Source organism: Seriola aureovittata, chromosome 15, assembly GCF_021018895.1.
Source record: "Seriola aureovittata isolate HTS-2021-v1 ecotype China chromosome 15, ASM2101889v1, whole genome shotgun sequence".
In the NCBI taxonomy this organism is placed as follows: domain Eukaryota; kingdom Metazoa; phylum Chordata; class Actinopteri; order Carangiformes; family Carangidae; genus Seriola; species Seriola aureovittata.
In genome coordinates this window covers 21,089,750-21,106,834 of record NC_079378.1, presented here as the reverse complement: position 1 = coordinate 21,106,834, position 17,085 = coordinate 21,089,750, and the positions used below count along the sequence as shown (strand labels likewise).

At 46.1% G+C, this 17,085-nt stretch overlaps 1 protein-coding gene across 1 annotated transcript in view; it reads left to right on the top strand.

The window, feature by feature from the left end:
- Positions 1 to 16,618, top strand: part of nrip1b (nuclear receptor interacting protein 1b) — a 36,540-nt gene extending 19,922 nt beyond the window's left edge. The window contains exon 2 of the mRNA XM_056397260.1: positions 10,224 to 16,618. Coding sequence (XP_056253235.1) covers positions 10,681 to 14,313 — 3,633 coding nt within the window. The 5' untranslated portion in view covers positions 10,224 to 10,680 and the 3' untranslated portion in view covers positions 14,314 to 16,618. The remainder of the gene's footprint in view (positions 1 to 10,223) is intronic.
- The last annotated feature ends 467 nt before the right edge of the window (positions 16,619 to 17,085 follow it).

The window sequence follows — 17,085 nt, the reverse complement described above, 5'->3', positions numbered from 1 at the left end:
TCCTCTCTCGCTCTCTCCTGCTCTGCTCTGCTGTGCTGTGCTGAGCTGTGTGTGTGTGTGTGTGTGTGTGTGTGTGTGTGTGTGTGTGTGTGTGTGTGTGTGTGTGTGTGTGTGTGTGTGTTGTGTGTGTGTGTGTGTGTGTGTGTGTGTGTGTGTGTTGTGTGTGTGTGTGTGTGTGTGTGTGTGTGTGACAGCTGCCTAATTGGGCATTCTCCCCTCGTCGGAGCGCCTGCCTCTCCTCTCTCTCCTCCAGCCTGGGCCGGGGCTGCTGACGAATGGCAGCGGATTACAGATGAGGACACGGTGACCCGCCTGACCTTGCTGCACAGCCGCGGGGGAGGGAGAGGGGAGGGAGGAGAGACAGAGTGCTAGGGGTGGGGCGGATAGGGTGCTAGGACTGCAGAGGGGGCGGGGCAGGGTGAGGTGGGGTGGGGGGTTGGGGAGGGTGTAGGCGGCGGTGGGCATAGGTGGAGGGGAGGGGGGGGTGGCAAGTGGCGTCAGGTCAGCGGAGGATGAGGTCGCTTGAAGGTGGGCGAGACATTGCATTGGGGGGGAGGGGGGTTTGCCAGGTGGCTGGGCAGACAGGCGGGTGGACAGGCGGGTGATCAGGCAAATGACAAGAGTGTCACATGACAGTGCCCCCCTCCCTCCTCCACCCGTGTCAGTATGTCAAGGGCACAAGCCCCCGCTGGCAACCGCCACTGCGGCATTTCCCCCCCCCACTTTTATTTATATATTTATTTCTTCACTTCCCCTTCCCTTCCTCTTCTTCTTCTCCTATCCTTTTTTACTTGTGTGTGTTTTTATGTGTCTATCTATATGGCCGCTGGCTTGTCTCCACACACCCCCAGGCCACGATGTGGTCGGTCAAAAGGAGGCGGCGGATCCTTGAGTGTGGTGAATTTTAATTTCTGTGCGCACTATAGATATTTCCATGCCCCCCCACCCACCCCCCACCTTCCTGCTGTGTGTGTGAGACTGCCAAGGTGAGGTTGTGTCCTCTTGTTAAGAGCGATTAATGGCACTCGTTATGTACATAATGAAATATCCCTGCTGATGCATAGGGTGGTGTTGTCTCTCTCTCCCCTTCTGTCATGCACACACACTCCTACTGCCTGTTTATGTGTGTGTGTGTGTGTGTGTGTGTAACATTGAGGACACTTTGTTACAGCCTCCAGGCAACTCCGGCATGTGTTTGATATGGTGTAGAGACCCCCCCCCCCCCCCCCCCCCTTGTAAGCCATCTCTCCAAATGAAAAACGAATGGGAATTAAGGCCCTGTCAATTCTCAGTCGAGTTTGTTCCTCTTTTTCGCTTTAGATGCACACAACACTGCGGTTCCCTGCGTGACATGTGTTCTGAGAGATAGAGATGGGTGGCTCACCACCGAGTCCCGTTTTGACTGGCGGAGTAAATTTAGATCTAATCTTCTTGTGTGTGTTCTTTTATAGCCCGAGAATGTTCACCTAACATATCAGCTTTTAACTTGACCTTGTTGTGTTTGTATGCTCGTCTGAGGCTTGTGTATATGTGTGTGTTTCTGGGACGAGACATTGTTGGCTTCCCTATAGGTTTTTATTTTGACCTCGTGTGTGTGTGTGTGTGTGTGTGTGTCTGCCTGCGCGTGTGTGTTTGTGTGTGCGCTAACACTGTTCGGTGCCTGAGTCAAGCTGTGCAAGCTCTTTTAATCCCACGCCCCGGTGCACGTAGGCTTGATTAGTGGCAGCAGTTATCTGTGCAGAAGACAGCCCGCCCTCCTTTAGCATTTGGTCAGGTCTGGGGCACTGGGGGGGGTGTCAAGTCATGAGAAAGGTGAACGAGGAAGGAGAAAAGCAGAGTGGGGGTGGCAGTGGAGGGATGGCGAGAAAGAAGGAGGAGGGGAGGGCGGAAGCCTTATTAGTATTCTAAAGGAGCACTCCTGCCAGTAGAGCAAATTGATTACTGCACTTTACCTGTATCAGCCTCCACAGCTAAGGATGACAAGGTACGGGAGCATGATGTGTGTCTGTGTTCGCCTCCCAACTACAGCAGAATAGGTGTGCTGGTGTTTGGCTTAGTGTGAATTCTTGTTGAGCACTTTTTACTACGTTGAATATTTTTTTTCCGTCCTTCGTTACAGAGAAAGAATAGGCCAGTTGCAGTTCGGAGCTGGCCTTGTCTATCTCTCTCTCTCTCTCTCTCTCTCTCTCTCTCTCTCTCTCTCTCTCTCTCTCTCTCTCTCTGACTTAATAGTCAATGTCTGACTGAGGGGAGACAGACTCATTTCCTGCAAGCCTTGGCCCTGTGCTTGTCTGCATCTACGCTGACAATTAGCATGTTTCTCTTACAGTAAAGGCAACCCGATCAACCAGATCAACCCGATCAATTCCAAAGCAGCAAAAAAAAACAAACAAAAAAAAAATCATGCTATCAGTTTAAATTGATGGCTTCAGTTCTGGTCGTCAGGCATCAGATCCCTGCTTGTACCTAATCAGTCATGGGCTGATTACACCTGGGCTGCCAAGGCAATTAATTGCAATTAACCTCTGTTTGAAAACCAGCAGTAGTTTGAGTACGGACAACCGTTACTTCTGTTCATCTGCCCCTCTGCTTTTGTCACAGGTGACTGAAGCAAACCATTTCATTTCAGATAATCCTTAAATATGTATTTTTTCCATCAAGAACAATCCTTTCTACTTCCACTGTGAAATTTAGATTCAAAGCCAATTACACCGATCAGTTCGGCTTGTCAGTTCCATGCACTGTGTTGTCAATAGTCAGTGGCCACTGCAAGCATTTCTTATATTCACTGCATGTCACCGGCCTGGCACATATCACCAAATCCTCCGCCCACTGACAGAATGTGACCACTGAAAGTTGATTAAGCACAGTCTTATCTAATCCACCTGTTATAAATGGATCCAGTGTAAATGCAGAAGTAGGGTTGTTATTTCAGCATGATTACGTGGTTATCAACACTGATCCAAATGTATCGGCGAGACTTACTAATACACACCTGACTTGGTGCTCAGAGAGATAAATATATCCCCCTGAACCACACACCTGACCACTGTCAAATGCACTGTTGCCAAAATAAATTTAGAGTGTAATTTTTAAGTCGTTTATTTGGCTCATGTAGCATTTCTTTTTTTTTTTTTTTTTCAAATACTGCCAAATTAGGCCAGGGCATTAACCAGGGCAGCTCAGGCACAGATACTGGACAAAGAGCAGCTCAGGCAGGACCTCACTTCTTCTCTGTTGTAGTGATCAAATGACCCTGCTGCAGTTAGCAAGTAGTGCTGTGTGCCCACTGTGTGTTAGACTTACTATTAAAGGGAAGGCTTAATTATGAGATGGAGGTCATGCTGAATAAAGTGTCTTTTGCCTTGGTGTCTACGGGATGTGGATTTTTCTCTGGTTCATTTGGGGAACATAATGATGTTGGTGCACATCAAGAAAAAGACCTTTAGCGCCTGAAGACCTTAACGTCCTGCTGTATTTAACCTTTATAGAAAACGGTCTTTTATCTTATTATGTGTTATATACATATTTCAGATCTAAGTCAGTGTGTCCAAAGCAATTGTTGGAAACAATATGATAAAGACGGTACACTGTGAGGTCACCTTCCTAAGTCATCTCTGGGGTCAGTTATTCAATTATCTTGTTGACAAGCGATTAACCAGGAACCTTCTGTAACATGTTATAAAGATAGTGATGCCACTTTGAAATGAAGTTTTTTTTTTTACTGTCTAATTCTGTTGTACTATATCGCAGTGTTTTGGGACTTCTGGTTACATTTGAACTCTGCAGTAGTCAGCACTAGAGTCAACTCGTACTCTCACTGATGTGCAGTAAAATGTTTCAAAGGAGAGGCAGTGTGTCTTAAAATTTTTATGGTGGATGTAAAGCTTTATATTTCTGGTAAATCAGAGCAGATAGATGTGTTTCCTGAGTCTGTTTGCAATAACTTCACAGTTACTCTCCTTTTTCCTTCCTCTGCAGATTACACACTGTATTACGATTAGTTGAGTACACACACACACACACACACACACACACACACACACACACACACACACACACACACACACACACTGCTTCAGTCAAGTGTTGGTTCATGTTTTGAACGGAGGAAGTAATGTCTCAACTGTAGTGTAACATGGTTCACCACTTTGTCATCATTGTCCTTCACCCTTGTTGCCATTTCCATGCCCGTGCATATCGTCATCTTGTTGTCCTGTTACCTCATGTAAATGGTAATCAATAAGTGTCTCATATAATAAAGATATGGACTATGTAGTCATGATGTCCATACCAGCATTTTCTATCAGCTAATAACAATCTATAATCATAACTAAATTTGTCTTATTTTGGCCCAGTGGAACTTTGAGAACAGCTAATTTAAAAAAATAAATAAATAAAAAATATCCATTATAATCTCCAGTTTAATTGACTAGTGTTAACCATGCTCAATAACTGATTAAAATATGTTTTGCCCTTTGTCTTGCTTGAAAAGGAATCATAAGAGGCTTTTAACATTAACTTAAATAGCTGGCTTTGCCTGTCTAAAGCTTACACTTTGGTCTTCTCCAGGTTGTGTAACAACAGGGCGCGAGGTGGTACAAGGTCCTCTGGGTTTGTTGTTTTATCGGTGCTATCCCTTTACATTATGTAGAGGTATTGTTAGCATGTTCTAGTTCTTTCTTTCTTTTCTATGTACTTAACCCTTCCCACAGTTACAGTTCACAGTTATTATTTGTCAGTGTACTTCTGTCCGTCTTGATGTTTGTGCCATCTGCAGCTTGTTGCAGCAGCATGTCCTTTATTATGTTTAAGCCTAGTTGGATAATAAACTAGGTTATCTGTTCATCTTACAGATGTATGGATTTGTTTGTGCCACCCTCACCTGACTGCCAAGTCACAAACTTGTATTTAAAGGTGATTTTGATTATTAACCTGGATGCTAATTCTCTGGGTCTGAGACTGTCAGGAATGTTTAGATCGAAGCTGTTTTTGTTGGTTGCACCAGCTATTGCTCTGTGAGCGCTGGGTCGGACACCAGAGCCAGGTGTAGGACTAATCTTATTGAAGTCTCCTGTTCATTGGCATGTACTCAGCTCTGCCCTGCCAGCTGGATTGGTGCTGCTTGAGAGATTTTCAGAGAAAAGGTTGCACATAATTGTTTTATACTTTATTGGGTTAAATGTATCTAATTGATTTAAGAGATTCCTTTAATTGTGTAACTTTGAACTTTGACTTTAACTAAGACTGTATTCCTACTAAGGTAAAACGGAGAAAGAAAATCCAAGTTGTGATTTTGATAATTCTAATGGAATGTCCCTTCACAATCCATTGTACCCTGTAACATCATTCTCCAGCCTCACTCAGAGCAAGCATTAGAATGATTTAAAAACTAGAAAGTAGGTCATTGGGAGCGTTATGAAAGGCAAAAATGATAACAGAGATATGTCCTCTCCTTTTTCTGTTACTTAGACCTCTGTCACACACCATATTACTCCAAACCATCCCAAATTACTCACAGTAAAATGAAAAAAAGCAATACTCTTTTAACCCAATAAAGGCAGACGTCTTGCTGACTCATGGCAATAGCCTTCTCAGGGCTGATGCCAAGGATATTATGGGAATGATTCATTAAAGGACAAGGTTTTTTAGCTGGTTTTATCCAGCTTTCAGGGCAGCCTGACAGTGGGACATTTGATCTCAATTGCAAAGTGGCCCATTTCCCTCAGACATCACCACTGCAGTCTGTTTCAAGAGCCTAGCTCTGCCTTTTGGCGTGCTGGCCATGGGGCAATCAGCTGTTCCTATTTCCAGCACCAGTGTTTACAAATGGAAAATGTGTGTTGTTTCGGGAGGGAAATGAGGACCATTTTGGACAGACGATGTAAGCAGAAGATTACCTCGGAGCCCAATAGAAATGAATCAGGTATAGATTGATGGCAGCCACGGCTCATTAACAAGGAATGTGTGTGTGTGTTTAATTGATGCACTAATTCTCAGCCACTCAGGAAATGGCCCTTGGGTGGGTCTTCCAAATGGCACACAAATATTTACTAAGGACACAAACATTTTTGTAAGCACATCCATGCAAGCCTGGGCATGAAAGGTGAGGGGAGAGACTATCTGGGTCTGTGATACAGTGCAAGCAATATCATCACCGTACTAGCTAGTTTGGCTGGATCCTCTTCCAGTCAGCTGGGCTCTGAACCGCTTAGATGACTCATCAGTGTGCATGAATTCCTCTATGCTCTCTCTCAACCCCAAGAACTCTTTGTACTGATGAGTGCAGATGAAGTTAAAGTCCGCCCCCGCACTCCTCGTCCAAGGCCAGATGCAGGCCAAGAACTTAAGCACTCCGGTCCCATTTTGTTCAAGTCTGAAATGTTAGCAGTCAGTCATCACACAGTGTTCCTCGCATTCAATGGATGGCCTGTGCTACTTAACACAAGAGGCCTGACTTTTCAGCATTCATCACATATTACATTTCCTTTATGTGGGGTACATCCATGGGTTTCTGTGTGGGGGCGTGTGTGTGTGTGTGTGTGTGTGTGTGTGTGTGTGTGTGTGTGTGTGTGTGTGTGTGTGTGTGCGTGTGCTATGCATGACTTGTTTGGTCAGTGCATCCTAAGAAGTGGGTCAGAGTGCCCTAGTTCTCATTGTGTGTGTGTGTGTGTGTGTCTGTGTGTGTATTGCATTTCAGTGTTATTCTGTCCTGATTGACTTATCTGCAAAAACATTTTCTTGCTCTGGCTCTCCTGCTGTTTGGTAGCATGTTATTCTCTTGTTTACCCCTCTCAAGGTGAACAAGAGCTTTTAATTCAACTTTCCTCCGGTGCACCCGTTCACTGGTGGAAGGCCTGGAACAACTGCATTTGGTCAGGTAGCTTATGTTTTGTCTTATTTAATCATGTCAGGGCATATTGAATTTACAAATAGCGGTCACACGGCATGTGTAAGTGAGCTACCCCGTTGAGTATGTGCAGCAGGGCTGGGCTGCAGATTACATGATATAATAGTGTTTAGGCATCGCCTCTCCTTTTAAATTCCTTTAACCTTGACTCCCCTTAAATGCAGGGAGAACACATCTGCCAGGCTGGTGTCAGACATTAGTAATACACACCACTCGGGCAGCATTGTCACTTTTTATTAACGCCCAGAGCTTTGCATGGACACCAGCTGTTGCATCAAGTGGAAAAGCCTTAGCGGTATGAATGACCTTGACTTTAACTGCCGCTCCTTTGGCTCTTCCCCTTTTTAATTCTTTTGTTTGGTCTCATACATTTTAAATGGCTTAAATGGATTACCATTCCTGACAATGAAGGTCAGTTAGGAACTCACTTTTTTAAAGATCAAAAAAGGCTGTATTACCAGCGTGTTCATGACTGAGTGTCACTGGGTGGGGGTGGTGTGTGTGTATGGGGGGGGGGGGGGGGGGGGGGGGGTTGGGGTTATAATGTGGAGGTCAGTGGAGGAGATGAAGGTCATATTTAAGATCTAATTCGTGACATCTACATTGACACATTATTATGTCGACCTTCTGATAAATCTGTGTATCTTAGGAACCGGCTGAGAGTGTAATGACCTTTCCTGCTCCTGGTGTCTTTTTAAGTATACGAGGAGCGAAACATAGATAGAGAGAGAGAGAGATGAAGAGTCCACCATTCAGAGGATGATGAAGCTCTCACCCCTCCACATCACTTGCCCTCCCTCTCACACTCGTACGTGGCTGACTATAGGGGCAAAAATCACTTTAGAGTGGTGCCTGCTCTGTCATTGGCTGACATTGTCAAGGATAATGGATAATCACCACAGAAACCGAAGAGCAGCTCATTGGTGCTGTGGTGTCCCATGGTGGGGGAGGGGGTGGGGCTGGGTGGTGGGTGTTGGAGGTCAGGCATTTTGGGTGCCACCACCTATGAGATGACATGTTAACAGATGTATAAGGTCATTTTCAATGTATACACCAGGGGAGATAATGTAATAGTAATGCACACATCACACACTCTGAGAGGGGAAGGGGGGGGGGGGCTGTTTGCTGTAGGGGTTCAGTACAGAGGACAGCTCTCCCTATATTAAGGTCATTTATTTGTTAACAGACCTCTGTCACTTAGGAGAACATATTTTTTCTTGCTCTTGCTGTGGCAGGACTTTTTGACACTGCTTCTGTCATTACACGTCTCTCAAGAGCCTGAATGTCCCCTCTTTTTTCTTTTTTTTGCAGACTAATCCATACTTTATGTGAGACAGTGAATGCAGTAGTTCTGTCGTAGGAATATAAACTAATATAGTGCAGTATCAGAGTGTCCCGGTGCTGCCTTGTCTGCTCTGTATTGAAAGTTTCTTTGGGCAAAAACATAGACAAGGTCATGTTTAATTCCAAAGGGTCACTGCCAGCAGCAGAGAGATTAACAGAATTTCCCATGTTGAAAGCATGTCAGCGTTTCTTTTCCATTTCCATTCTTTCTCTCACTAACTACAGGGGCTGTATTATGGCATTTTAGTTACTTTTCCAAGTTATTTTGAAGGTAAACATGTTTACTGTGCTAATCGATGTGGTGTTACAGGCCATTCTATTATAACTGCGTTAAGCTCACTGGCGGGAAAATAGCCCTAATCCTGAGCATCTAAGATTAGCATGACAGCAGACGTCAGATGGCCCAGTGTGACCAGGTTGGCTTTTGTTGTTGTCAGATTTAGGTCAACAGCTTAAAGATGGCCTTGAACTGTAATTGACGCTGATGGGCCCATCTCATTTAAGTTTTCCTATTCTATACAATAAGGCGGAGTCTGAAGAGTCTCATCAAACTGTGGACCGACTTGATTGTTTTCCACCTGCTACGCAGATTTAATTGCACACTGATGAACTTAAATCCAGTTTCTAATCCCAGCTCATTTTCAAGGTGTCATTAAAAGTGTCACTTTGTTGCCCTCACTGTCATGACAACCTGTGGACCTTGGCCACGGGGGTGGATTTCAACCTGATTAGAAGCCTGCTGCCTTGTTGTTTTTGGCCCTTGCTACTGCTCTCTGTGAAGTATTTAGACTGGTGGCTGCGTGGGTTGCCGTGGCCTTTCGTCATAATCAAGGGCTGCTGTCCTGTTGTGTGACCTCTATGTTGGTCCACTCAGCGGACACCAAAGGTGAGGACAGCGTCGGGGAAAGGACACGAACAGCAGCTGAGGCGAGGTGGAAACTCTGTATTAATTAACCTTTATGGGATGTGGCCAGGACTGTCGGAGGTGTCCTGTATCCACGGAAACCACGCTGACAGGGTTCAGAGCAGAGGTCTCCCAGGGCAGCACCGCTGACACTGTCATGGCAACTGGCACAATGCTCACCCTGGTGTCACTGGCGCTGCCCTCCTGACAGTGGTGTGGTGTGACAGGTGCACCTGATCCTTAAGCCAGCCATACCCCTTGATACACCACACACACACACACACACAAAATAAATACACACGACTGTCAAGTACAGCGTGTCTGTTAGCTGTATCCTTGCTGCCTTTGTACTGTACTAGTAAACACAGCTCACATCACATCAGATCAGTTCATGTTTTGCTCTGATTTAAAAACAATTCCGCCTCAAAAGAGCCAAGCTCGATAAAGGATTCACAGCTGGCCAGGTGTTGCTGAGTAGCCGCAAGAATGGTTATCAATTTGTGCATGTGCGTCGGCAGTATGCACATCTGCATGCGCGTATTCATGCACGTGGGTGAGTGGGTTGGGCGGCCCCTGCTCTGTGTAGACTGAGGGTTTGCTTGGTGTGAGATGCTGCTCAAGTGCATAAGGAGCAGAAGGCGGTAGGGGGGATAATCCACTGAAATGACAAGCTGCATAAGAAATTATTCACAGCTCTCACAGGGCCCTTCACTTTTGAAAGACATCGCTGTGAGGGGCTTACAGCTCAAGACCTGAATGTTTTCAAGGTAGTGGTCTTGAATTTTCAATTTGGATCCAATCAGGCCTAATCTACATTTGTCGTCTGTTCGGTGGCTGTGAAGGGAGAGTGCAGAGAGGAGAGGGAGCCGTGTGCAGTCAATCTGAAATGTTGCTAAGTAACAGAGATGGCAGACAAGGTGGTGAAATGAATGTGATATACTGCTTTGCAAATCCCTGCTTCTCACACAGTTTCTCCTTTTTCTCCTCTTTCCCTCCACCCAACCGTCCCTTCCCTCTGTTCTCTCTCTCTCTCTCTCTCTCTCTCTCTCTCTCTCCCTCCCATAGGTCCCCCATGTGAGATCTGCAAAGCTGAAAGGCGCCACTGACAGAGCCGCAGCCGGGCCTTAGGACAGACATCCCAAACATCCACAGCCACGGAATGTGTCAACATCTTTGTGGTGAAATCCCGCTGACTCCTTGCTTGCTACTCACATAAGCCTGGAGCTGGGCCTTCTGGGATCCTACGGTGTTTAAAGGCATACAACAATGCCTGGGAGGCCCACCTGCCCCAGATCGCCTCCAAATATGGCTGCTGTTTTATCACAGTGCTGACTGTGTCCACTACGGAGAGGGATCACATCCGGCCAGTGCATCCTTCAGCCTCCAGCAGACTCACTCTGAGCAATTCCCTGCCTTCTTTTTGTTATTTAGGAAGTACATGCCACTGTCAACCAGATGACCTAGTGGACATTTGTTTCCCAGTAGCCGTGCTGAACCATACGAGGGGATCCTAGTATTGAACATGACTCATGGGGAGGAGCCTGGCCCTGAGACACACAAGGATTCAGCTGTTCTAACTTATCTGGAAGGTTTACTGATGCATCCAGTGGTGGCCGGGCCTGGGGCCACGGCAAGCGGGAGATCTGAGGCTGCCCATAGCAACCAGGAGCAGAGTGACAAGGTGGGCGGGCCCTACCAACTGCCCAACCATGGCCCCACAGCTCCCAAGGCTGGAACCAATGGGCCCACACTAGGTTCTTCACAGCACCTGAAGAAGGCCCGCCTACTGCGCTCTGGAGCCTGGAATGATCCAGGGAGCCAGCGGATGAGTTCACCCCCAATGGAACTAAATGGTCAGGGGGGAGGCCTGCAAAATGGAGCTCTAGAGGGATCTCCTCATGCTGGGGAGAGCACCCTGTTGGCTTCTCTGCTTCAGTCATTCAGCTCACGGCTTCAGAGTGTGGCAATGTCTCAGCACTCTAATAAGCCCCCCAGTGAGTGCTCCTCTCCATCCAAGGCACCACCTGCAGACAAAGACCCACTTCCTGTGTATGGGACAGCCTCAAGCCGCTTGAAGGGGCTAATGAGGAAGAGCAAACTTCAAAATCACAGCAACACACCTTACAGTCGACGGGGACACAATCAGGACAGACCCCCTGAATCACCTCGGTCAGCACATAGTGCCACGCCCCCCTCTGCTCCAGCAACTGCTGAGTCAGTTTCCTGTGCGGAGCGTCTGAAGGCGGTGGCCAACATGGTGAAAATCCGTTCTAGTCCAGCACCTTCACCCAAGCCCAGCGTGGCCTGCAGTCAACTGGCACTGCTGCTGTCCAGTGAAGCCCATCTCCAGCAGTACTCCAGAGAGCACGCTCTCAAAGCCCAGCTCTCTGGAAGATCTGCCAGCGAGAGACTAGCTGCCATGGCAAACCAGCAACATGGCCAGGACAAAAGGCCACCTAGTGTGGGAGGGACTCTGCCTGGAGCCCCAGACACCCTAAGCTCCTTAACAACCCAAAATGGAATGACGGCAACGAACACAATAACAACAACACTCTCTCGAACAGCCCTGTCGAGTCCACAGAGCCCCTCTTTGCTGCGTGGCCACAGCCAAAGCTCCCCAGCCACTCCCCCACATGCTGCAAGCCACACTCACAGCCAACCACCGAGGGAGAAGCGAGGCTTTGACTCCCGTCCAACCCGCCCCCCCCAGACATGCAGCAGCCTGCTGCTCCTGCTACTCAACAACCACAACAACCAGAAGCAGCTGACCAAGAATGGGCACCTGGAGGACAGCTGTGGCATTCTGCCACCGAGCGGCTCCTCCTCCGTCACATCGGACAGCGAGTGCTCCACCCAGGAGAGGAGCATGACCAAGGACAGCAGTGATGCAGAGAGCTCCTACTCGAGTTGCTCTCCCATTGACCTCTCCATAAGAAACCGGGCCAACATACAAGACACAGGGCCCAAAACTACCACCCCCTCTTCCTCCTTCTCCTCCTTCTCCTCTTCCACCTCTACCCTCTCTTCTTCCACCACAGTGTTTTCCTCCACCCCAGTTGCATTCTCTCCTCAAGCCTCAGCTCAACCTTCCACCACAACCTTTTCTCCATCCTCTACCATTGTCTCCTCTGTTTCCAGTGCTATTTCTTCATCTTCCTCTTCCTCTATCTCTACCTCCTCCCTGGACAAACTAACAGAATCTTTAATAAACAAGTGGAAACCAGAGCCAAGTCAAGGATCAAAGTTGTCCAAGAACAAGGAGTCTGAAATGAGCCCAGACCTAAAATCCCACCCTAAGGTCACACTAATGCAGCTTCTTCTCGATCGCAGAAACAATGAGATGGTCAATAAGAGCGTAGGTAACCAGGATTTGCCACTTGATATATCTATGGCCACCATGTCTCGAAGCCAACCAAAGGGACTGGTGCCATGGGAGGAGACCAGGACAAAAAGCCCCACAGATAGGCCTGTAGCCCCAGCCCAGCCCCTCTACTCACTTAGTCGTGACCCTAGCGGTGCCCTATCCCCGTACTCCTACCCGTCCCCCCACGTCCAGTCCAGCCCATTGGACTTGTGTAAATCTAAAACCTTCCCTGCTGAGAAAGCTTCAGAGCCTGCCTTCAGTGCCAGTAAACTGTTGCAGAATTTGGCTCAGTGTGGCACAGCTTCTTCCTCCCCACCCATCCCCTCCAGCAAAGGGCTGGGCCAGGAGCTTGATGCCAGCAGGCCTATTGCCCTGTTGGAAAGGCTCAATGCTCCATTACACAGGACCACCACCACTCCACTCTCCGACAGACCCTCAGGCAGTGGCACACCTTTCAGTCGGAAGGAAGCCTCTCCTCCTGTATCACAGATCGAGAACCTTCTGGAGAGGCGCACCGTGCTGCAGCTCCTTCTAGGAACAGGCTCGGCTGCTGCTACAGTCAGCCGCAAAGAGAGGCCCAGTGGGAGGAGGAGTGCGGAGGTGCCAGGGGCGTGTTATGAGAAGAGCCCCGGTGCCTGTGACACCTCCAATGGGCCTCCTTTGGATGTAAAGGTAAAAACGGAGATCATGGAGGGGGTGGGACCATCCTCTGCCATGTCTGATGACTTGACTGGCAGAAAGAGACACAGTGGCTATGAGAAGAGTAGCCCCCTCTCAGACTCACAGCAGGACTTAAAAACAGAACCACGGCCTGCAGAGGTCATAGCAAAATATGGCCTCCTCAGCCAGCTGCTTAAACAACAGACTGCTACCTACTATACCAGTGCTGCTATGCAGACTGAGTCACAGCCCAGACAGGTTAAAGAGGAACAGAGAGAGTATCCAAGCCCCAGTCCTAAGAAGCGACGCCTCTGCTCTGATCGGACTGACAGTTTGAATAACACCAGCTCTCCAAGAGCAGTGGACACTGGTGACACAAACATTTTTGCCTCTTCTGTTGTTCAGGAAGAGCCTGAACAGCAGAGGAGTCTGAAGGAAGAGGAGGTTCCATCCAGGAGCCCACCGAGTGAAACCCTCACCAGAGAGAGCCGGGGCTTCAATGTGCTCAAACAGCTGCTGCTCTCTGACAACTGCCTGAAAGAGCTGTCCCAGCAGCCCCGGGGGGCACCCAGTCCCTCTGTCCTACAGGCTAATGGCAAGGCCAACGGCAGCATTCTCAGTCAGCCTGCCCATAATCACAGCTTCCTCCACCTGCCTGGCTGGCACCCTCACGGTCCCCTCAACTCAGGGCTACAGAGTAATCTCAGACCACTGCCCACCCCCCCTGCAGGTGACAGCCCTATCCGCAACCCCTGGAGCCGCCACCCGGCTCCATGGCCTGTCACTCAAAAACGGGACCCCCCTACTCTTGTCAAACAGGAGCCTGAGAGCCCTGTGCGGTGGAGTAGTCAGGAGAATGAGGAGGAGGAGGGTTGTGACTCAAACCCGGACTCTCCCCGGCTCTCACGCTCCAACCCCATCCTGTATTACATGTTGCAGAAGGGCAGCATTCAGATGAGGAAGGAGGTGAGGGATCAGGCGGAGGGGACCCAGCCTGTGGTGAGAGTGAAAGAAGAGCCAATCAGTGACATGCATGCCTATGAACACAGTCTGCGCTCCACTCCGCAATCACCGACCCACAACGACAAGCACAGCCATGAGAGCCAGGGGCTGAGCCAATCATCTGACTAGAAGTTGTATCAACTACAGAAAAACAACAAACGGAAATCAAATTCATTGACTCTGTTTTTTTTTTCTTTTTTTTTAATGACTTGCCAAATTGGTTTGATGAGACAAAAACAAAGAATGCAAAAATGATTGTCCATTTTTTTTTTTTATTAGTGGAATAGAGCAAGTTCAACTTCAAATGCGTACTTGCATTGCTTTCTCTATTTTTAAATAGTGAGGTCATGGAATGGTACAAAACAGGTCTTTTTTGGCAAAATGTCTAATTGATACAACCAAATCTACACAACTCAAATTTAACCTTTCTCAACAGTGATTATCAAGCACTTCATATTTGATTTTGTCAGCCATGAAGTCCTCCTTTACAATTTGGTCTTGTTTTACACTTATTATTTATATCTTAATTGCACACATATCACTGTTCCATGCCCTCTTTGTTGCCTGCCCTAAAACATTTAGAGAGAACACTTCATGCAACATTTATAATTGATGACTCCAAAAATGTTAGCGCTCAGTTCAGTGGACATTTATTTTTTTTTTTTCCATCAGAACATTTTCCAACAGAGTCCCATCAATTTTAGATAAGATTCCAAATAAAGTCACTCTAGAGCAGGCACAGCAGTCTATTACAACAATGTACACGATGCATTCATTCAGAGGAGGTGGTCAAAAACAATATTCACACTGCAGTAGCTTCAGTGAAGATCTCAACATGATGAATGCTTTGTCTTGCTTTTCCCATGGTTTGATTACCAATGGCGCGGGAATATATCAGCGGAGGTTCGAATGGTCACAACTCATTGTGTTTTGCTTTTATTTGAATTGAACTTTTAAGGCCAACATTCGACGGTGCAAATTCAGGGTAATGTGTTTGCAGATTGTGCAGTTTCTGAGCAGATGGGTCAACAGAGCATGTGTGGTGCTTACAGTTGAGCAACTGTGTGTAAACAGGTTTCTAGAGCAACAGTTAAAAGGCTGCAGTGTCTGAGAAACTTATCTTACCATCCTGGGTAAACCCACGCCACTTCTTTTTTTTTTTTTTTTCATGCAAACAAAACGTTTGAATGTGAAGCACATGGCTTTTTCTTTTCATTTCACCCGGAGTTTGCACTATCGAAGCTGAGTTCTCTGTGTCCTTTTCAGAATAATTTAATGGCATGTAATAAAAAGAATTGTCAGTATTGTTATCTGTTGGGAATTTGACAGTTTGTGATTTTATTTTTTCATCATTTCTTAACTGTTGTGGTTTATGGACATCTTTTTTTTATTTTTGTGGCAGTCTCGTAACTCATAAAAAGTCAAAAGAATTGCATGATAATAAAGAGAAGACCACAGGTACATCTTTGTTTTCAAAGCAGCTGGATATGTGTACCTGCCCCCCAACAATCACCAAGACATGTTGGTGTCTTGAGGGATATCTGGTATCTAGCTCCTTATTTTGATTGTACTGTATTCTCTTCAGTTCTTCTCACACAATGCTTTATCCATTTAGTCTTGTGATCTTTTTAATACATATACCTATGATGAAGTATGTCTCTTCGATTATTAATACATTTTCACAACGGTTAAATATATTTGTGTAAATAGTACTTTCAGTATGAAAGAAGACTATTTTGTAATGTTTAAGAAAAGATATTACCCTAGTTTTTAATGCCCTGATATGTAAATATGAATTATATGCGTACAAGTGTACATACAAAGGCAGAGGATGCTATGCCCATCTTTTTTTTTTTTTTCTTTTTTTTTTGGTTGGTTTGTTCTTTGCATGTGTCTCTATGTGGTAAATGATAATCTATCCTGCCCTGTGTTGTGTAATAATGTCTGACTCTCCTCACTGCTGCCTGTTGCATGCAGACGCATGGGAACTACCTGTGTATCCCTACTGGTGATGGGGGAAAATGTCAAGTCTTAAAATAGGTCTTTTTTTATCACAGAGAGCGGTTCGTTTAGAATATGAACAGTCTCTAAATAACCACAGACTGTTGAGCAAGTTGATAAAAATGTGTGAAAAATAAACGTGCATTGAATATTTTTGTGATTTTTTTTTTTTTTTTTTTTTTTTTTTTTCTTTTCTTTTCTGTTACTGGTTAACAAAGCTCTGTGAAAGAGCTCGGGGCTATAGTGGGGGATTGACGTACAATCATAGATCTGCATTGTGCATCTAAGAAATACATTTGTAGCAGCAAATATAAAAAAAAAAAAAGATGTTTCATTTTTTCATGTGAAGACCTGAAACATTATTTCATTTTTTATGTTTTCATTTTTGGTGTTCATTTGCACTGATATCTCAAAAATAAAGTACTAAAATGCATGACCTAGTATGAATGTGTTCCTCTTTTTCTAGCCATTCAGAATATTTTACATCAGAAGATGTTATGTGGTGGAAGCTCTAGTCTTTGAGTTGCCACCATAAAACATGTTTGTATTTCTTTAAATTATATTAATCAATACCTTTTACCAATTATATATATTCTCTTGTTCAAGGGTCATGTGCAGCCTAGTTTTATTTCATGTAAGCAGTCAATTTTACAGAACATATTAACATAAAGCAGCCAATAGGGAAGTTATCACACATATCCCAATATCAGACTTGGGCGTCGCAATAAAGAATTGTATAATTAAAGATGGACATCAAAGTCAAAGTCTTTTGTGAATCAAAGACTAAAGTAGAGTGAGAGGATGTCCTGTATTTGCCCCAAAACGTCTGCTTCTGTAGTTGGCTGCTGTTCACTACAGTGCTGAGTCTTAACAAAGGCAGGAAAGACACTGAGAGGAGGG